Source organism: Tribolium madens, unplaced genomic scaffold (assembly GCF_015345945.1).
Source record: "Tribolium madens isolate multiple individuals breed KSU strain unplaced genomic scaffold, Tmad_KSU_1.1 Scaffold_91;HRSCAF=231;Tcas5.2_LG7, whole genome shotgun sequence".
Classification (NCBI taxonomy): domain Eukaryota; kingdom Metazoa; phylum Arthropoda; class Insecta; order Coleoptera; family Tenebrionidae; genus Tribolium; species Tribolium madens.
Window position 1 is genome coordinate 3,307,493 of NW_025401063.1, and position 22,152 is coordinate 3,329,644.

The window sequence follows — 22,152 nt, forward strand, 5'->3', positions numbered from 1 at the left end:
TCCACATAATAATAAAATTAATTCATAAAATCATTCATTTTTCCGGTCTTTGTGTTTTGATTACACTGAAACTAAATAAAAATCATGAAAAACTAGATAGAAAATCAGGCCACTTATAGTTTTTCTAAATCACACAGGGCGGGTATCCAGGACATTTGGTAACAATCGAGTTACTTGACAATTTAACAAAATTGCGGCCAAGGCCACAAGGACTCTATTTATGTTAAAAATACTACACATACACATTTACTAATAAGACAAAATAAATGACAAATTTATCTTCAACCAAAAGAATAATGCGCTTCATTGATAAACTCATTCGTAAAGTGCATTTATAAATAAATATTGGCAACACACCAAAGTGCACAATCATTAGAAATTCATTGAAATAAATTTTCTTATTTTTAGACCAGCCGGTGAAATAAATGGGAAAATCACCAGAATAATAAGAATATAAGAGCGAAAAATAATAAAAAGTTTCAGTTTATACAGGCTGCGCCAGAACTTGCGCCCCAGAGAAAAATGCCAAAAAAGGTAATAAGATACTAAAACCATGGAATTTTTTTTTTAATTCTATCTATAAAAATTAAATTAAATGGTTTTTAATATATTATAAACTGACAATTTTAGAATTTTTTTAAATGTCATAATACTCATAATGTATTTTGGACTATATTCAACTTTCTAATTTTAAATATAGAAACCATTTTTTTTATAATTGGGAAGATAATAGTTTTCTTGGTACAGTCATGTGCAATATGTACCACTTTTACTAAATCTTTTTGTTTAGAAAATTTATCAAAGTTAAAAAAATAACAAAAGTTTGAGTGGTGTCAAATAAGAAAACGCTATTAGTGTAATGTCAAAAAACAGCAAATAATAAAAAATTCTCAATATTTTTTCAAATTTTTAATAAGAAATAATAATAATAATTACCTAAAACAAATCAGAAAAACAGCTACAGAGTGCGCCAGAACTCGCGCCCCAGAGAAAAATGCAATGTGAGGTAAGAAACCAGGAACATGGAAAAAATGTTAAAAAAAATTTATCTATAACAATTTCGAAGTTATGTGGGCTTAAATTTTGCACTTTGACTCTATTTTATTTCTGTTGGAAAAATAATTTTCCAAGTTTTTTTGCTACAGGCTATTAGAAGAGGAAACAAGAAAGCTGTAAATTGTAACTCGGTTTAATATTATTTGGGGCTTTTATTGTCAAAATTTTTGTACCTTTACTAAATACTTATAAAAAACATATACAAGATTATCAGCGTCATTAAATAGACATCAAAAAATGTCAAATGTCAAAATTTTTTTCATGTTCGTGATGGTATCTTATCTTAACTCACCCTGTATAAGAGCGAAAAGTAATAAAAAGTTTCAGTTGGTATAGTTTTGGTCTAAATTTAGCTCCCTATTCAAAATTTTTGTGTGTGGTGGTCATTAATAGATTTAAATAGCACTTGATTCGAGTGCTGGTCTTCAACAACAACACGACCCGTGATTAGAGGGGCAATTCTGTTAATTCACTTACCCCTACCCTTCACGTGTTTGCTCGCTCATTAGCTTGTTTTCCCCCGAAAGCACGTGGGCACAACTCACCTATTTCGGTTTTTTGGAGGTCATCCTTGTCGCTAAAAAGTGTCACAAAAATTACGAGTAGGTACTTCACACGAGCTTCTTTAGCCACCACTGTTGTAGAATTTCGTTATATCTAGCATCGCATCGCATAATCACCACGTTTGTTTAGAAATTTGCGGCTTGCTGGGGACAATACTCGCATCTGTAGTGTAATATTTTCACGTGAGTCCTCGTACAGGATGAAGCTTATTAGCGACGAATAGTCCCATGACCCGGTGCGGTCTTCACACATGACCGATAGTCTACCGACTGAATTTATTTAAAGTCTGTTTTTTTTAAATGGAAATTACCAAGTCAAAATTTTGGTGAAAAAATTGGTAGCAAGTTATCTCCATAGCCACAAATTTTGATTGCTCTTTGTTTTAGTCCCTAGAAATTTTGTTAAAAAATTATGGTTATGTTTTCAAATTGAGATGTTGTCAAAATTGTGACTTTTATGAATCTTGTGTGCCGGTTTGCTCTTTGAAAGCTGAGGTCAGACATCATTACCTGAGGTATAAAGACCGAATTCAGTGCTAATAATTTTGATAGAAACACTCCGCAAGTAAGTACAATGTTGTGGACAAAAATGAGGTTCTTGCTACAAAAACTTTGAAGAAAAAGGATGTTTATACAGAAAAAAGTTATTTAGCAAAAGATACAAGTGGGTATTATGATGATCGGCAATAAATTTTGTGTAATTTATTGAAATGAGTTCAAAGTTGATGCATTTTATAAATTCTTCAGCTTTATTGCATTTTATAAATTCTTCAGCTTAATTTCAAAATTGTTACTTTTTCAACTCGTTCCTCAAAAACAATGCACAAGACACTAATTTAATTGCGTTCTTTCCGAGGTTTTTTCTCATTCATGTTTATTTTGTATTCTTGTCGATTTCTTGCTAAAAATTAAGAATATTTAGCAAACCTGCATTACAAATTGCGTCTACATTTTAACGGGCCCTTTTTCTAACTTTCTGCTTGCGAACTATTATACCGAATTTGTTTCTTTTTTGGTGTTTCGTCTCTAAATTTTCTTAGACGATTTTTTGTGTTGACGTTTAATGACACTGTTTTCAAATTAATTCAAAAAACCGGAACTGCCAACTTCCTTTATTAAAATTACCATGAATGAATTTACTATTGGTGCCAACGTTTTAAGACTGTTTTTTTTTAATGGAAATTACCAAGTCAAAATTTTGGCGAAAAAATTGGTAGCAGTTTATTTCCATAGCCACAAATTTTGTTTGTTTTTGTCCTTAGAAATATTGTTAAAAAAATATGGTTATGTTTTCATGTTGTGATGTTAAAATTTGATTTTGTGTTTGTTCTTTGTAAGCCTTTATAATCGAATAACAGGGATCACAACCTAATGTCCAAAGACAGAATTCCGTGCTTATAATATTGATAGAACCACAATGTAGTGGACAAAAATGAGCTTCTTACTACAAAAACTTTAATAAAAAAGGGTGTCTACACTAAAAAAGATATTTTGCAAAAGATACAAGAAAGTGTCAGTTGGGGAGACTAAGAAAGTGTCAGATGAATTGGTTTAAAAAATTTTTAGAGTTGCAAAAAACATTTAAATTTCTTAAAGAAATGCTTGAATTAAAAAAAATGGCATTCGAGACGTTTCAAAACATCGTACAGTGATGGACAGTGAATTTCGTCCACCCAATTTCCGTGAATTCACAAAAATTCACTGTAGTCTGTGCTTTATTGTCATGATAACTGACATTCAAATTTAATTAAATTCGAACATGCCAACAGTAAGTGCGTTTAATAAAATAAAAATTATCTCTCTGGTACAAGAAGGTATGTCTCAAAGACGTGTTTCTATACTTTTGGGCATAAGTACCAAGGAGACAAAGGTAAAAAGTTGCAAGAAGCATCGAGTATTCTGTCAACATGACAAACGTTAATCAAAATTCTGAAACAAGGTTAGGAAAACCTAAAGACTAATTTACACTTTTAATCTGTCAGGGAAATTGGGTGGACGAAATTCACTGTCCATCACTGTACTACAAAAGACAGTTGGGGAGACTAAGAAAGTGTCAGATGTATTGGTTTAAAACATTTCTAGACTTGCAAAAAAACATTTAAAAATTTTTTAAAGAAATGTTTAAATTAAAAAAAAATGTCGTTCGAGACGTTTCAAAACATCGTGCTACAAAAGACAGTTGGGGAGGCTAAGAAAGTGTCAGATATACTGAATTAAAAAATTTCTAGACTTGCAAAAAACATTTAAAAATTTCTTAAAGCAATGCTTAAATTTAAAAAAATGCCAATCCAGAATTTTCAAAACATCGTGCTACAAAAGACAGTTGGGGAGACTAAGAAACTGTCAGATGTGTTGGTTTAAAAATTTCTAGAGTTGCAAAAAACATTTAAAAACAAATTGTTTTTAGGGTTTATGAAAATCAGCAATAATTTTTGTGTAATTTATTAAAATGAGCTCAAAATTGATGCATTTTCTAAATTCTCCTTCGGTTTTAGTTTCAAAATTGTTACTTTTTCAATTCGTTTTTCTAAAACGGTGCAACCAGACCTAGGTACTTATTTAATTGCGTTCTTTCTCTTTGATGTTTATGTTGTATTCTCGTAAATTTCTTACTGAAAATTAGAGAATATTTAGCAAACCTGAAAATCTGCATAACAATCTGCGTCTAAATTTTAGCGGTGGTCTTTTTCTGATTTTTTTGCTGACGTTTAATGACATTTTTTTTAAATTAAATCAAAAACTTGAACTGCCGACTTTCTTTATTAAAATTACCATGAATGAATTTGTTAGGGGTGCCAACGTTAAGACTGTTTGACATTTCCATTTAATATAAAAACAGACTTTAATTGCATGATTGGCACTTTTGGACCGAACGAGATTTTGTTATTTTTTCCTTTATTTTGGTGTTTTTTGTACGGTGGCATGGCCTCGCACTGCTGGTCATCTTACGTTTGGAAGGTTAACAATGAGTCGGAATAGTGAAAGTGGTGTATGAACGACCCTACACACTGACTTTTAATCACTTCCGCAACTGTCTGTTATAATTATCTTCAATTTTTACATTATCTGCGATCATTTGACATAATTGCTGCAATTTCAAGAGGTTTCAGCGCGGTTAATGTCTTTCTTATGTTGCTTCAGGAAAATTGAATTAGGTTTTTGCTTAATTACATTTCAAAACTTTTTTCAACAGAGAACAGATTCTAACACAGTAAAAGAAAGGATTTTCGTAAAACTTTTACAATAACTTCTTTCTAGTCTTTTGAAAACATGTTGCTGTTTAGTTTGTGGAAAGAACCGCGTCAAGTGTCAAAATCCCAAATTGACTGAATCAATTTTTTTTTAAACTGGTAGATCTAGTTATGAATATTAAAATTAATTTCATTGTACGAGAAAGAATTTTTTATTAAAAGACGAAAATACAGGGTGATTTTTAAAAAACGGCAAGCGCTGTGGAATTTTTATTTATGGCCTGATTTCAAAAATTAAAAAAATTATTAAATGGTTTTTAATATAGTATAAACTGACAATTTTAGAATTTTTTTAAATGTCATAATACTCATAATGTATTTTGGACTATATTTAACTTTCTAATTTTAAATATAGAAGATAATAGTTTTCTTGGTACACTCATGTGCAATATGTTCCACTTTTACTAAATCTTTTTGTTTAAAAAATTTATCAAAGTTAAAAAAATAATAAAAGTTAATAAAACCTAGTTGCGTGGTGTCAAATAAAACAATGTTCTTACTGTAATGTCAAAAAACAGCAAATAAAAAAAATTCGCAATATTTTTTCAAATTTTTAATAAGAAATAACAATAATAATTACCTAAAACAAATCAGAAAAACATCTATTATAATTTAGTGTGATTAATTTATTTTAGTATTATTTATTTATTTATTTATTTTGCTGACTTTTCATAGTTAACGTCAATTTTTTTATTGGCACCATGCAACTAGATTTTATTATTTATTTTTTGATATTTTTTAAACAATATTTTTTAGTAAAAGTAAACCATATTGCACATGTCTGTACCAAAAAAACTATTATCTTCCAAATTATAAGAAAAATTGGATGCCTTATTAAAATTAGAAAGTTGAATATAGCCGAAAGTATACTATGACATTTAAGAAAATTCGAAAATTGTCAGCTTATACTATATTAAAAGCCATTTAATTTAGTTTTTTAATTTTGACATCGGACCATAAACATCAATTTTACAGCGTCTGCCGCTTTTTAAAAATCACCCTGTATATAAAGTGTTTTCTTAATATTGCAAAAAACAAAAAAAAATATATAAATATGTGTCCCCTACGCTTGCTACTGGTAAAAGTATAAATAAAGTAATTGCCGGACAATAAGCGCTTTTAATGGCTCATAAAAACTGCAGAATTTTATGAAAATAACTGAACTAGTTTTGAATTAATAGATTTTAATTATATGAAACTTTATCACCCTGTATATCCGTAACAATGCTTTAAAAAAAAGACTATTGTTTATTTGACAAATTAGCGTTATTTTTTGATGTAGGATATGTGGTTGCAATTTTTTGCAATATTAAGAAAACACTCTGTATATACATATGTACTCGTATTTGTTTATATACCAGGTGAACTTTTCCTAACCCTCTTTCTAATAATTAAATTAGAATTAATATGTGACTTTTCAAAAAAAAACATTTGTTTTATCAATTCAATTGTTCCACATAACTCTAAATAAACTATTTACCCAAAGAATCTCATTTATAAAAACTTTTTTTCCATAAGTTTGACTGAGTCTCTTTTATGACATATTACATTAAGAAATGAAGCTCTAGTGCGAAAGAATTTTGCGATTCTGACATAATTTATCAGAAAATAAGTGCTTCAATTTCTAAATGCTATTTAAAAATGACCTATTTCTATTTGCTAAAAAAGTATAAAAAAGAGTATCAGGGCAAAAAAAATAAGCAAAATGAAAAAAACCGGTCGTAAAAGTAAACAATTTAAAAATGGTAGAAAATGTTCTTCTATCTGAAAATTCACCTATGAATTTTTGACTTGATTTACCTAGTCGAATATTTCAAAATAATATTCAAAAATTTGTTAATCGAAAACACGAATGTTTTATTCCCCTTAGCTTTCTAAATAAAATTAAATTTATTTATACAGGGTGGATAATTAAAAACGCCCCGAGCCACAATTTCATTACTTTTAAACATGTTACAATACTTCCTTGATCAAAACTGAACAGTTTTTTGTTATCAGTTGTTTGCTTGTCTTAGATAAAATGAATAAAAATATTTCATGTTTACCACAGCCCATTTTATTTAAGCAATTTTCAAAAACAAAAGTTAGTGATAAATAACAAATAGTGAGCTTGTTGAAAGACAATTTAACGAGGAATCCAAAAATAATAAAATATACAGAGTGTTCTATTTAAAAAACTGAAATTGATGTCAGTTTCGATGAAACAGGAAGCAGCATTAATTGAACTCTCAAACTAATTTTACTAGATTTTAATGATCATTTTTTACGGATTTTTAATTATTGATAATAATCTGTGGGTGAATGTTAAAAGAACTTTTGTTACAAAGATATATTTCATGAAGGGGAAATTCCGAAATAACAACTGGTAGACGAGTGAGTCAAAAGTAAACACGACACAATTTCCTACAAGATTTTCATATTGTCTTGAAATTAAAATTGTGAAAAACGTATAGTAATTAACATGCGCGTAATTAGATATTACCCACTCATTCGCTTCGCTCACTCGTATTGTAAAGTCCATTAGATTTAATTTAAAAAATATTACTCATGCCGAAGACAAATTTTATTAGTAGTTACACAACGAATGGTATTCTAATTGCATTCTAGTCCACGATATTGTCCAGAAACGACAAAACATGACCAATTACCAATATTATTTAATAGGGAAAACTGTCAGAAGCAGCCAATTTGCTAAAGAACGCAAAAGTCCGTTTACATAATGTTATTAAATAGAAAACAGTTTCATTCGTTGCTGATGTATAAAGAGATAATATCGCGCTTTAACACACAAAACTTTAAATTGCGGATACCTACACGTGCATCTGATACATGTCCGTTCATATAATTTTAAGATTGACGTAGAGTAAAATGAAAATAACACCGCATTCCATTTAACAACAATTTTACAATCGCCATCTACCAGACAGCTTGGCTCTACTAGAGTTATTTAGATCTTCACGACGCAACATTCTGCGGCTCTTTTCTTCACATTGCTTCTATATAAAACCATTTCAACGTTTTTTTGTTGGGAAAATGAAGCAGGAAAAGCCAAAAATTGCGACTTTCACATTTATAAAATCACTCCATTTTGCGTCAGTTGTGTTCTCCGAAACTCGACCAAGTGTGATGAGAAATGTGTATCTTTTCGCTTCGTTTGAAGAAAGCAGACAGTTTTAAATATTTATGCGTCATGGCGATTAAATAAGTTTTGCAAATTTGTTTTAATTTGAAGGTAGAAAGTTTTTTTTTTGATCTAGCCTTCGTTTCCTCAATTGATTTGGACTATGGATTATGATTTGCACTTATGACGGCTTGTACTTGAAAGTTTGCGTGCTTGTAATTTTTCATGTTCATGCTGTTGCACCAAATTTTCTTAGAATTAGTATTTAGCAACTGGGTTTAATTAGGCCACATTTATGTGATATTATGTCTTTTAAATAAAAAATTACGAGCATTTTCAAGAATGATCAATAAATGTGTTAACACTGTCTATCACCAAAGTATTACTTCTTGTTTCTATTGGAGGGATTTTAAGAAAATCGCAATGAAAGTTTAAAAAAAATAAATAGAAATCAACTTCAAAAAATAGTGTGCAATTTTCTCGATTCCTCTAATAGAAATTTTTTTATCTTTACTAAATAGGTAGGTATGGTGCTTATGCTTCTAGCTTTATTCTTAACTTTATTACTCAATATCTCAAAAACTATGCATCGTAGAGTATTTTAAGTTGTTGCATCGTCTTCAGCACGTAATTTTACGTCTAGAAAACCATATTTTTACGATTTTACTACGCTCACCTTCAAAAACTCAAAAAATTCGTAATTTTTTAAACTTGACCTAATAACGTTTAATGCACTTTTTTGAATCTTTAGGACCTCTTGGAATGTAAAAAACGTAATATGGATCAATTTTAAAGTTGAAAATTTTTTTGATTTTTGTCGAGATTTTGGTCGATTTTATTACTTATTGGCAATAATAAATGTGAAAGCTATGAATGATTTTAACATTCATATAAAATCATTTCCTTTTACTTACGTACCCTTATAGTTAGTATACATTTCGCTGATTTAAAAATAGTTTGAGTTTGTAAATTGTAATGGAAAATAAATCTCATTTTTACTGCCCTTAATGTTTAATAAAATTATAAATGTCTACTTGAGTATTTTTTAATATTTCATTACGACGTTATGTTAGGGAAAGTACATAATATTTGGTATGGTAAAAACATAAGTTGAAAAAAAAACTTACCTATTATTTATATGTCTAATGAAAATTTTAACTAAATATAGTAAGATAAGAAAATATGCAACTGTTTAATATCGCAAAATAAAAATAAAAACAATTTTAGTAAGTACTTGTGTTACAAAAACAAATTATAAAAAAATAGTTATTTATGATAAAAATTGGTTTTGACTTTGGGAAAACAGCTAAATTTGTAAGATTCAACCTTGATTTTTAAGACGCCAAATGTCCTGATCCAGAAGTAAAAAGCCATTTTGGGGTGTGTAAAAACAAGATATTTTGTTAGTGTTTTAGGGCGTGTTTTAGGGCGTTATTTTGGGAGATTTTAACGGTTTTTTCGTGTGCCCAACTTTTGGTGGTCTACACATATTTGGGTACTTTTGGGGTGGATAAAAATTAATGCTTTTGAGAGGTTTTAGGCTTTTTTTGGTTGTTGGCTTTTGGGAAAACAGCTAAATTTGTAAGATTCTACTTTGTTTTTTAAGACGCCAATGTCCTGGTCCAGAAGTGACATTTTATACTCTACTCATCAAAACTAATTTTACATATAGCAGGTAAGTACTAGTTTTTCATAAGATTAAAAAATTTTTAATTTTTTGGTCAGAATCTGATACCTAATTTTGAAAAAACATATACATGATCATCAGTAATTTTAAGTAGATACACAAAAATGTCAAATGTCAAAAAATTAATTTCAAATTTTTTTGACAGATAGAATTTTTTCCATGTTTTTGGTATCTTATCTTACTTAAAATTTTTCTCTATAGCACAAGTTCTGAAACAGCCTGTATATTAAAAAAAATAAATATTAAAAATATTTATTGCACTCTTGAGTGTTTTTTTTTTAATTTTAAAAATTTACAAGACATCGAAAGAACAATTTCATTTGATAAAAATACTACAACACGAAAGAGGAGACAGACAAAACAGAAAATTTATACTAAAAAAATTAAAAAACACTGTGTCACTCTTTTATTTCAGCTTTGAATTTTGAGAAACAAAATTTCAAACTAATCAAGCTGCATTGTCATTGTCATTGTTTATTAAATCATATTATCCAGCAATTTTAGAATTACCATTGACGCTCTGTCATTGTAATTATCGTCACGGCATATATTTCATAAGATTTGACGACAATTGTCTGACGTTTTAACATTTAATTCTAATTAGTTTTCAAGAAATTGTTATCTATTTGAAGCGTGATTTTGTTTTTAATAAACTGCCATAGATCCCGCTAATTGTTATTCTATCCAAGAGAGTGTCGCATTTAACTTCGTTATCACCAAATTCCAATCATCGGCATTAATAAATCATTAGCAAAAACTATAATTATGCATTAATTCCGTTCTTTTCTAATCAGATTAATAGATAGGCTTAGAAACCGCTTTTTACAACTAAGCGTAGCGGAAATTATGGAAATAAGGCTTTTTTGCGTTTTTTTTTTCAAGTTATACTCTCCAAAAACTTTACGCAATAATCCAGCTGCCACTAAGAGTAAAAATGAAAGTAATTAAAACAAAAAGTTTTTTCATTCAGGAGATGATGTCATGGTATTCTAGTCTACTATATGACTCATAACAGAAATTTTCTAATCGTTTGCTTTTTTTTGAACTGTCAATCTTGGTAACGAAGTGCCCGAAGCCTTTTTCTTGTAGTAGTCAATTATAATATCTAGACGGAAGATAAATTGGTGGAAGCAGGTTGCTTTTTTCTGCTACTTCTAATTTTAGACATTGTATCATCCATTTAGAGGTTTTTTTCTATCATTATGTTGAGTGGATTATTTTATCAGGTGGTAATTTTAAATTTTGACTATTAATTAATTAATGTAAGAAATCGAAGGCTGATTTTAAGACATATGCAAATACTTTAACAGATGCTAATAGAGCTCAAAAAAGTCAAAAAACTCACTTGCCTTTTTCGAATTTTTATACAGGGTGCGCTAGAACTCGCGCCCAGAGAAGATAAGATACCAGGAACATTAAAAAATTCTATCTATAAAAATTTTGAAGTTATGAGAGTTTAAATTTTACACTTTGACTATTTATTTCTGTTGGAAAACCAATTTTATTACTTCAAATGTTACGCAATGTAAACTTTGGGATAAAGTACTTAAAAGGTTCAAACTTTGTTTATATTGCATTTTTTTCGATATGATGGTTGCACCCTCTACAGGCGCCAGAACACGCGCCCCAGAGACAATGTTAAAAAAATGCTATCTATAAAAATTTCGAAGTTATGAGAGTTTAAATTTTGCACTTTGACTCTATTTATTGGAAAAATAATTTTCCAAGTTTTTTTGCTATAGGCTATTAGAAAAGGAAGCTGTATCCTAAATTGTAACTCTGTTTAATGTTATTTGGGGTTTTCATTGCCAAAATTTTTGTACCTTTACTAAATAATTATAAAAAAAACATATACAAGATCATTAGTATCATTAAATAGACATAAAAAAGACAAATGTCAAAAAATAAATGTCAAAATTTTTGCACATACCTTCAAATCAACCGGTATATTGAAGCAGTACCATAAACTTTTTCACTTTGTTATTATTCACTTGTTTTTTAATTATTTGGAAAACCCCAGTATCGGATTTTAATTAACAAATCTGTTATGTAAGTTAGATTCATTGTTTATTAAAACTTCACAAAGTTGCAAGTCTTTTAATAAAAATATTTCTCATCGATTCGTTACGGTGATAAATTGTATTCGCGAAAGCTTGCTAATTGTTTCAGAATTATTTCGCTAATTAATTCCTTCGAGTTAATTGCATTTCGACAACCTTTTAAGTCTTTTGACAAAATCACACTTAATTTTGTGTTTCAATCAACTATTTTCTTTTGTACTCAATTATAATGTACAAAAAAGCTCAAGTCAAAGCCCAATTGTTTTTATACAATCAGTTTAATTTGGTTGCGATTTTTTGGCTTTGAAAAAAAATACTAAGTAAAAATGACATACCTTCGATCTCCTCGAAGACGCCTGATGAGACGCCGTTTTCGACTAAAACTGCAGCAATGAATTGGACCTAATATAAAGGAATCGTCATCTGATAGACCAGACATTGCTGAGGTCTCCTGTGGTTACTAATTATCTTCCAACATGAATCGGATGTTTGATGAAACATCGTGGACGTGGTGTTTGTGTAAATATACGTATTTTCAGAAATTATGCAACATTGTCAATAAAAAAATATTCGCACCATACCTAATTAGCAAAGTAGGATTTAGGCCCTTTTAAGTTCCTAAATATCCAGATTTTTAGGAAAAATATGTAAGCATATTACTGTCTAATCCTCTTATTTTACTAATTTTTTTTCAAAAATGTCAAAAAACAATCGTCTTAAGGTGTTTATTACTTGTTTTCAAATAGTTTTAATCAATGAAGATGGAAATAGAACATTTTTTTGTGTTGGCCCACCCACATTTTTCTGTTGAGAAAAATAAGTCTAACGAATAAATATGTGGAAATCACACAGAGAAAATGTCCTTGTGGTCAGATTAATAAGAGGGAGCTGAATGTCGTCTATTCATCAAATTACATTTTATTCTGTTTTATTCTTTCTTTATTGTGTCTAATTTTATCAACTAAAACGGAATATTAAAACAATAGCACAGATAGGGATGAAAATGCCGACAATGCCTGCGTTATAATCAAATATGTGTTAAAACAACATTTAAATTAGTAGAAATTTAATAAAATCAAATTACACTAAAAAATATTTCTAGTGTGATTCTTATCTTCAAGTTGGCGTCAAATTTAAAATCTTAGTAAACTTGATTTTCAAAATCAAATGTCAAACTTTTATAAGCAATTGTCAGTCATTTGTGACGGGCAACCGTTGATTTAGCCGTCATCTGATGTAGGTAACAAATTAGAAGGATTACGAATAAATCAGTGTTGCCAATAGATTTTTTCTTATTAGTCGTAGAAATGAGAAGTGATAAAAAGTGTCCATATTATTAAATGTGGTCAACTTAATTTCAGTGCCATAGGCGTCTTTGACCAGAATTAAATACTGAAACTTCCTGAAATAACAAATAAAAAAAATTAACAATAGATTAGTGTTGCCAATATTTTTTGTCACAAACAATAACAGTCATCTGGTACCGTGCGATCAAAAAAAAAAAAAAATAGAGTAGGCGGTGATTAAAAGATGGCAATCCTGATTCTTGACATCAAATGTCAGCGGAAACTTTGACAAGTTTGCGTTTTATTCATTTTGAGTAGAAAAATTGTTGCAAGTTATTACAAAAATGCTGTACAAGACGAAAACGGTGAATGGTCATGTTGCCAACTGTAGAGTATTAATCGTCGCCTACTCTAATTTTTTTTTTTTTTGATCGAATGGTATTATTTTAATTTTAAACATTATGTTAATAGTGATCATTTTATTCATTTTTATAGTCTCACAACCAACATTACATATCGTAATAGAGAAGCGACATCTGGTATTAGTTGTCTATTGTAAAATAAAATCGTGAAAGTTTTCTGTACCTTCACCTTTTGTAAACGTGGATGTGTTGTTTACGTGTAATTGTTGTTACTGTGTTGTCATCCGACTTTTCCAGTAAGACAAAACCACTTTCCTCTAGTATTTTTTATTAAAATGAACATTTTTTTTCCACAAATGACAGAATATAACGGGTGATCAAGAATGATTGTTGAGTTGGCGAAACTGACTTGAATAGACTGGCAAGACTGACTAGAATAATTCCACACATTTTGTGGGATGTGTTGGTAACATCATTTATGGCATTCTCCATGGCACAATTTTCCGTATTTATTAAAACTTTTACAATGAAAAAGTGTCAAATTCTGTCAAAACTCTGTCCGCGTAGGAATATCCGGACGTATCGCGATACCAACCCAACATATTTCAAATTACTGCAATTTACAAATTTTAGCATAGCGATTCTAGTACTTTTCTTGTTATAGAGTTTTTCACCAAGATGTCAAAAATAAAATCAGTTTACAAACTATAAAAGATACAAAACGGAAAAGTAATTTTCAGCTGCAGTGTTGCAAACAGTCGGTTAAAAAATTTTAAATTTTAAATGAACCTTTATTTTATCATTTTTATTCGTGAATAAATTGCTAACACAATGAAAATTTTTCAGGAAATGGACATCAGAGTAGTTGCACTTGAAAGACAAGAGACTGAGACTAATTCTGTCTATGGATCGGCAGGCATTATGATAGACAATAAATATGTGATTATTACTGCAAATATTGTATCTTCATTGATTGATTCATTAAAAAATTGTCTTGGGACAATTACTGAAAGAAAAATCTATCCTTTCCACGATTCCAAAACCATTACAGAATTTAAAATATTTTGGAAAGGTGACAACATCAATAAGTATAATGCTGTGAATGGCAGAATATTTGCTGTATTCAGTTGTGAAAATTTGAGATTATTTTTAAGACGAATTTCACTAGACTGGTCGTTGGATACGCCAAAAAGTGGACGAGTAGATGATATCATTTTATCAATTTTTTTTGTAATCCGAATAAATGAAGTGGGCACAATTGATGGTTTCAAACATTGTCTGAAACAGTGGTGGAACTTGATAAAAAACGAGGATATCAATCAAATGGACGACATTTTTGTAAAAAGTGTAGCATTTGGGAATAAAATGTTCCTTGATTCCTACAGCAGAGGGATAGTTTCAAGCACTGTGGGGCGAAATAATTGTCTAATAGTCAGTGATTGTGCACTCACTCCCGGCAGCGAGGGCAGCCCAGTGTACAAAAATCATAGGTAAAAGATTGATAGTTCACTAGGTATTTTCTTCACAATTTTTTTTACCCAGCAAAATCACCAGTTTACCTTTTGGTATAGTAGTGTCAGCCTTGTCGTGGTGGAAGGGTGACTGGACTGGCTTAACCTTAATTCTGGATATTCGCTCTGTTTTGGCTGAGTTATTTCAAAGCGATTATCAAATTATGTCCAAAACGATTCATCATCGTGTGCTGGGTGCGTAAATATGTGATAATTAGTTACAAAATCTATGAAACACAATTTTACTGACAACAGTATATGTATTGTTGACCTTACCTTGACTATAGTTGGAAAGTGACTCATTACTGACTCTTCTATTACTAGCCTCGTTTTCTAGTCCCACTTTTGTCACATACAGGTCCAAAAGTCTGGAAACGATGTTATTTTGGCGAAAGTATCAAATTTTTTGGCAAATAAATTTATAGGTGTGCAATGGCTAAAAAAAATATTATTCAAAAAAAATTGAATATCAATTAATTGTTTATACTTACGAGATAAACATAGTAACATTTTTTTTTTAATGGAAACCTACCACAATTTTTTTTAGACAACGAGTTTGTTACAAGAATTGTTGCTGTGCAATTTTTTTTTTCGTAAACCTCACACTTTTTTGTTAAAAAACAAACAAATAGTTGCAATTATTATCTACGTAAACATTACCCTCCCTACAATTGTGTGACTATTTGGTATCTGATGTTAACCCTTCCGATAGGATTCGTAATAATTGCAACTATTTGTTTTTTTTTTAATACAAAATAACGCTATTTCTTTTTGAAAACAAATTAATAGTTTTTTTTTAAATATTAAAATACTTATTACATAAATTAAAGAAACGTGTGCTGTTGTCTCAGAAAGCGCTCCAAAGACAAACAATTTTTATTTGGAAATTAAAGCAAAATGACGATGCCGTAGCAATGACATAAAAGCAGGCGTGCTTACCACTGATGGTCTACCACCCCATGGCCGGTGGAAGAAAGTTTTGACAACAGATAAAGTTTATAATTTTTTTAACGTAAATTGTAACATTTTCAATAAAAATTTTTGTACATTTATAAAATGCATAAACATATCTTTGTAAAACAATAAATAAAAACCGTTTTTATTTAAGAAAAAAATTAATGGTATGGTAATCTCAAAAGTTTAAACAATTAATTAAAATAACAAATATTTTGGCTCTTTTACAACCTTTAAACATTTATTAATTTATTTCCAAAAAAAGCTGGTAGTTTACTTAAAAAAAATTCTTTAATTCTTGTAAGTCAAACATTTTTTTAACAAAAAAGTGTGATGTTTACAAAAAAATTTGCATGGCAACAATTCTTGTAACAAGTTCGTTGTATAAAAAAAATTGTGGTAGGTTTCTATTAAAAAAAATGTTACTATGTTTATCTCGTAAGTATAAACAAATAATTAATATTCAAAAAAATTTTTGAATTGCATTTTTATAGCCATTGCACACCTATAAATTTATTTGCCAAAAAAATAGATGGTTTCGCCAGAATAAAATCGTTTCCAGACTTTTGGACTACCCTGTATAATCACCACGTTGTTTGTTACCATGACTATATAAACGACTGACTGTCGTCGAGGATAACTTTATCTCGAACTTTCCACTTTAATATGTAATATACTATTTTATAGCAAGCACTGAATCAAGTTTGATCCAAGTGTATTGTGGACCAAAATGGGGAACGGCAATTATTCTAAGCGAGAAAGGAGTACTTTTGACAAATTCTCATGTGATTGTAAAAAAGTATTGACAAGTAATTATTTTCTTTGAATTTTTTTTTTTTTTTTCTAAAGGATTTCAACCACGATGTAAACATTTACTTGAAAGGACAATCAATTAAGGCAAAAATTATTTATAAAACACCCGACGACGAAGTTTTTGATTTAGCGGTGCTACAGTGTGATTCTGCTTTTTTTAAATCAAATAATTGTAAACCAATAAAATCCTATGAGAGATCTCTGGTGGTGGGTGAGTAAAATCGATTCAAATTGAGCTGCAATGAATGGGAAAAAGTAAATGAACTATTCCGTAAATAATTTTTTTATATTTTTGTTGAATAATTGTATGTTTATTTACTTTGGGTATGATAAATTTAATCGGCAACGGCCATACCACGTTGTAAAGCACCAGTTCTCGTCCGATCACTGAAGTTAAGCAACGTCGGGCGCGGTCAGTACTTGGATGGGTGACCGCTTGGGAACACCGCGTGCCGTTGCCATTTTTTTCACTTATAATTTTTACTCTAATTTTTATTTCTATTTGTATTTTTATTCCCGTTATTTCTTTTTTGGTTTATTAATTTAATTAAATAATTTTGACATAAATATCCCAATTTTCGTTAGAGTTTTTGCACTTTTACTAAATTTTTAAAAATATATCTGAAAAGTGTAGTTTGTTATTGAACGTATAACTGCTACATTGATATATAATTAAACCCCAGGTACAGTTGGAGACAAAATACTTTGGTCGTCAATGTCACTTGAGTGACATTAAATTATAAAGCATGCTTTAGGACTGTTAACCTTATTTTTAGCTACTGTCAATCATAGTTGACAAGTTGTATGTACATATTTTTGATAGGAAAATATAATAGCTGTCATTAATTTGAAATTGTCATTCATTTTAACGTTAAAGCTTGAATTACATTAAAGTGTCAGAAAAGTGACGACCAAAGTATTTTGTCTCTAACTGTACCTCAAGTACAAAGATAAATACTAAATTCTATGACACATAGAATTACCAAAACTTGATTTTTTTATAGGTACCATGCTTTCAAATAAATTTCTTACCGAAGTGTCCAATGCTTTTGAAATTAAGTTGGCAACATTGACCATCAAAAATTCAAACATCACACTTTTGTCATTCATTATTTTCAAAGGGCGGCCGTTGGTATGGCTGTCAGCTGACACGATCTGATATAATTAATAATTCGGTGTTGCCAACTTAATTTAAGTCACAATAATAAAAGTGATAAAATATAAATTTGTATGTAAATAATCACAAGTCAAAAATAATAATTAGCTAACTAATTAAATAATTTTTTTGAAAGATTTCATTGTTTATTTCCTTTGAATACCACAAGTACTGTTGGCAACGGCCATACATGGCATGTCCGTTGCCTGTGATAATTCAATGTTGCCAACTTAATTTCAAAGTCACAGACCACATTATTTACAAATTTATCTTCTTGGAATACAATAAATTCTTGGATGGGTGACCGCTTGGGAACACCGCGTGACGTTGCCACTTTTTTTCCTAAATAATTTTTGTTGCACTTTTTTATTGTTTTTTTAGGTGAGAAAGTGTACGCCGCTGGTTTTGCGTTATTTTCCAAAACCATTTCCACCATTCCCATGATAAGCAAAGGCTACATAATTCAATGTAATGAATCTATGATGCGAACAACGTGTTGTGTCAATCCAGGAATGAGTGGTGGGACAATTTTAAATCAGTTAGGTGAAATAGTAGCTGTAATAGTTTGTAATTCAAGACTGAACGGACTTGTATATCCAAAATTTAATATGGCAATACCTTATAGCGCAATTAGACGGACTTTACATCAGTTTATAAAAAGTAACGGTGAGTGATATTCAACTGCTAGTTTTTTTTTAGTTGGTAATTTTGTGTAAATTTATGTTTCATCGTTATTTATTTTTTTATGCATTACTTAACGGTATTCATCACTTATCAATTTATCTCTTTTTTTAGATTCTTCGATGCTTAATAGTCTCCATTCAGATGATCCTAAAATAACATCGTCCTGGAAAACGTTAACTGCAAAACTGTAACAAATAAATGCAGATTTTTGTTTGATTTTTCTTGTTTTTTTTTACTTACCATTTCCACAAAATTATGTTTTAAAAATTTACAAGTGACATCCCAAAAATTGGACGGTTGAAATTATGATACGAGTTTTATAAGTTTTATATATAAACGAGATATCATACAGTATTTTTTCTGCTTTTCACTTTTTTAACCAAAAAAAATAAAATTTTGGAATGTAGGGAATTTTGCGGCAGTTGACAACATTGCGCGGTGGCTATGAAAAAGATTAATTTGAAACGTCATTATTTTATTCGTAAAAATGAATACTAAAGGTATGCGTAAGCATGAATATTTTTTGCGATGATTAATTAAACCAAACACAGCAAAAATTTCGTATTTGAATAATTTGATTTGCATTAGGCCGATTGACACTGACATGACAGTTCGATAGAAAAACGGTTAGGCCGCCAACATTATAAGACTAAATTTTCCTCTTTTTAGTGTAATTTTTATAGCACTGTTTTTGTTCAGTACGAAAACTTCACCTCAAATTGGCTTTTAATTTATAAATCAGAGCGTTTGGTGCTTACAGAAATCAGTAAAAGAACACTCTTATTTTTCAACACTTCAAAAGTACATACAAAAATACATATATCTCTAAAAATTGACACATGAAAAAATGTTTAAAAATTCACGAAAAAACGCCTAACAACCAAACGGTTAATTGATTCCTGAAAACAAAATGTAATTTCAGTATTTTATAAACAAAAAGTGGCAACGGCACGCGGTGTTCCCAAGCGGTCACCCATCCAAGTACTGACCGCGCCCGACGTTGCTTAACTTCAGTGATCAGACGAGAACTGGTGCTTCCAACGTGGTATGGCCGTTGCCATTCGAAACTTTTGTATTCCAAGGTAATAAAAAATAATTAAAGAAGTCCAAAAATCAACGAAGTTAGTTATTTTTGTTGATTAATTATTATTTTTAACTTAATTAGCTTGATGTCCAATCAGTTCGTGCTTATTTACAAACAAGTTTGTACTTGTTTACTTTATTACATATTGTTTTGCTATTTAGAAAAATAATGTTTGTGTTTAATTGAACAAATATTCAACTTCTCGTTTAAATAAGAGTAGTAAAAGTTTTGTTTTTTATTCTAGAGATTTTTAAATGCCGTAAGATCCATTCAAGTTGGAATTTTTAGCTCAAGATCAAAGAATAATTTTAAAATTTAGCTATGTAAATCGATTGGAAAAAAATTGTAGTGTGCAGTTTACTAAAGGACTGTTTTTTTTTTAGAATAATATTTAATAAATATTTATGGTGAGTACAGATTTATACTTATCAATTGGGTCAGCAGTTTTAATTAATCTTCTATTACCGATATAAATATTATATAAGCAGGTGTAAGAGAAAAATTGACAACTTTTTTCCAATAATATTGTGGTTGCATCGAATAATCTTCAAATAAAAGCCCTGAATCTTGTATATTTATTATGGATGTAATAATTCAAAAAAAAAAATCTTGAAAAAGTAGCTTAAACGCGAAAAAAACCTTTTTTTACACCTATCAAATTTTATTTTAATAAAAGGATTCTAGTAATTTGAGGTAAATAAGAGTAGGTATTGTTAAAGGAGTTCATTATTCTTATTATCATAAGATCAGTATAAACACTTCTTAACATTTAAATTTATAGTTTTGTTTTTGAAGGATGTAAGATGCAAGTTTGTCTTGTAGACGTCTTAAATTTCAACTTTTTTTTAGATTAATTGATAAAAAACCAGTGCCTACACTACAGGTATCAACAAAGCCAACTGTGCAACTCAAAATACACTAGATCTGGCCCGAATTCACCTCTTTCCTCTGCGAAGTTCTCCACAAAATGGGTGTAAACGCAAACTTGGGGATAAAGGAACTTTGTTCTCACTTATTTTTTTGTGATACATTTTTTTGTTGAGTGCTGAAAGTTGAAACGTGGTTGATACTTTTGACACTGATTTTTGATGTTTCCATGTCTCTGATTGGCAACATTGTTGTTACTAGTCAAACCATAACATAACCTAATAAGTAATTAAAAATAAGTGATAATAGTGTGATAAAATGATGGAATAATTCAAGTTTAAGTGAATAAAGGTTATATTTTAAGTGCGAATTTATAAACCGTAGTGAAATTTTATCTTTTTTTGGGAAATAGAAGTATGCCGGTATGCAATTGAGGAGCTCTTTAACCGCAAATCTGTTTTCAGATCGTTGAATTCAAAATGCCGCTCAAATATTCACCACAGGAATATTCCCAAACCCTTCACTGGAACGACATCCTAACATCAGTCTACTTGCTCTTAGACTTGAGCTTCTTGTACTACAACAACCTTATTTTATCAATCGGCCATTCCGACTCGATTTACAACATTTCACTCCTCGCCGCTCTAGAATTCATAAAATACRTCATTCACATATCTAGAACCAAGACTAGTTTTTACAAACATCACGCCAAAGACTTTGTTAAAAATATCACCGTGTTGCTCGTCCTCTTTGCAACAGTTTACGTAGTTGCTGTTTTGTTCGGCGCGCCTGTATTTTCCGACTTTCAAGAAACTTGCATGTTTTCACTGATTATCACAACCTTCACTGCGCTTCCACTTTGCTTGTATTTTGGGGGCGATAACACTGTAAACATGTTTCTGTCAATTGCTTCGTACGAGGGGGGCGATGTTCAGAAGCTGTTTATGGTGAAGCTGCGTCTGACTTTGTTTGGGGCGTGGCTGGGGGCCATTGTCATACCTTTGGACTGGAACAGGCCCTGGCAGGACTGGCCCATCCCGTGCAGTGTGGGGGCCATGGTGGGCTACATGATCGCAAATTTCTTAACTTCTCTACTTCAACAACAGTATTTTGCCAAGTTTATTCGCAAGACCGGAAAATATATGCTTTAAGTTGTAAATAATAAACTCAACTAACAATAAATTAAAGTTGATATATTTAAAACAGAGGAGAAACACCAATTTAATAAAATAAGATCTTGAGTATAATTGKATTTTTGATCCAAGTTGCCTGTGACTTTGAAACTATGTTGGCAGCACTGACTAATGTAAATACAATTGCGGACACGGAATTTTGGACGATTTGTGATTCGATTGACATAAAAACGTAAAATGGGCTTTATGCAACTAACCTCACTTTCGGTTTTTCTAATTTTTATCACAACAGCAAGAAAAAAAATGACAACAAATCAAAAAACAAACAAATCGCTGGTATTATTGTTTCGGAAAATCAACGCCAAAAATAGATTTCAACAAAAACTTTCAAATATTAGTTTGAAATGTCAATCATAATGACAATAAAGCGTGGCTTACATTGTCATTTTTAAAATGGCTGGCAGGACTGGCCCATCCCGTGCAAATTTCTTAACTTTTCTACTTCAACAACAGTATTTTGCCAAGTTTATTCGCAAGACAGGAAAATACAGGGGTGCGCCCCAG

At 30.1% G+C, this 22,152-nt stretch overlaps 3 protein-coding genes and 2 non-coding genes across 11 annotated transcripts in view; 3 read left to right on the forward strand and 2 right to left on the reverse strand.

The window, feature by feature from the left end:
* The window catches only part of LOC123010575 (ion transport peptide), a 33,525-nt gene extending 21,343 nt beyond the window's left edge, over positions 1–12,182 (reverse strand). The window contains exon 1 of one of the 2 annotated variants that reach the window (XM_044407578.1): positions 12,074–12,182. The gene's annotated coding sequence lies outside the window, so the exon portion shown is untranslated. Of the gene's footprint in view, positions 1–1,601; positions 1,766–12,073 lie in introns of those variants that run through there. The other variant, XM_044407579.1, reaches the window with a different exon arrangement.
* A 1,416-nt stretch (positions 12,183–13,598) lies between these two features.
* On the forward strand, positions 13,599–18,720 carry LOC123010419 (serine endoprotease DegS). 6 transcript variants are annotated; one of them, XR_006413101.1, is made up of 8 exons: positions 13,599–13,682; positions 14,233–14,876; positions 14,929–15,092; positions 16,539–16,642; positions 16,701–16,875; positions 18,202–18,339; positions 18,398–18,486; positions 18,616–18,720. XR_006413101.1 is itself a non-coding variant. In XM_044407297.1 (8 exons), exons 3-8 carry the CDS (start codon positions 14,236–14,238, stop codon positions 18,693–18,695), a joined length of 1,449 nt encoding a protein of 482 aa, XP_044263232.1. In that variant the 5' UTR covers positions 13,635–13,682; positions 13,750–13,852; positions 14,233–14,235; the 3' UTR covers positions 18,696–18,720. The 6 variants fall into 6 exon arrangements, 5 of the variants coding, with proteins under 5 accessions (XP_044263231.1, XP_044263233.1, XP_044263232.1 ...); XM_044407297.1 differs by adding an exon at positions 13,750–13,852 and having other exon boundaries at positions 13,635–13,682; positions 18,202–18,486; XM_044407296.1 differs by having other exon boundaries at positions 18,202–18,486.
* On the forward strand, positions 17,006–17,125 carry LOC123012260. Its single transcript, XR_006413201.1, has one exon. It is a non-coding gene; the product is annotated as a 5S ribosomal RNA (ribosomal RNA).
* A 724-nt stretch (positions 18,721–19,444) lies between the features above and the next one.
* Positions 19,445–19,563, reverse strand: LOC123012249. The gene has a single exon (XR_006413193.1). It is a non-coding gene; the product is annotated as a 5S ribosomal RNA (ribosomal RNA).
* A 914-nt stretch (positions 19,564–20,477) lies between these two features.
* On the forward strand, positions 20,478–21,662 carry LOC123011043 (phosphatidylinositol-glycan biosynthesis class F protein). Its single transcript, XM_044408305.1, has 2 exons — positions 20,478–20,869; positions 20,920–21,662. The coding sequence occupies exon 2, from the start codon at positions 20,935–20,937 to the stop codon at positions 21,604–21,606; it is 672 nt and encodes a 223-aa protein (XP_044264240.1). The 5' UTR covers positions 20,478–20,869; positions 20,920–20,934; the 3' UTR covers positions 21,607–21,662.
* The last annotated feature ends 490 nt before the right edge of the window (positions 21,663–22,152 follow it).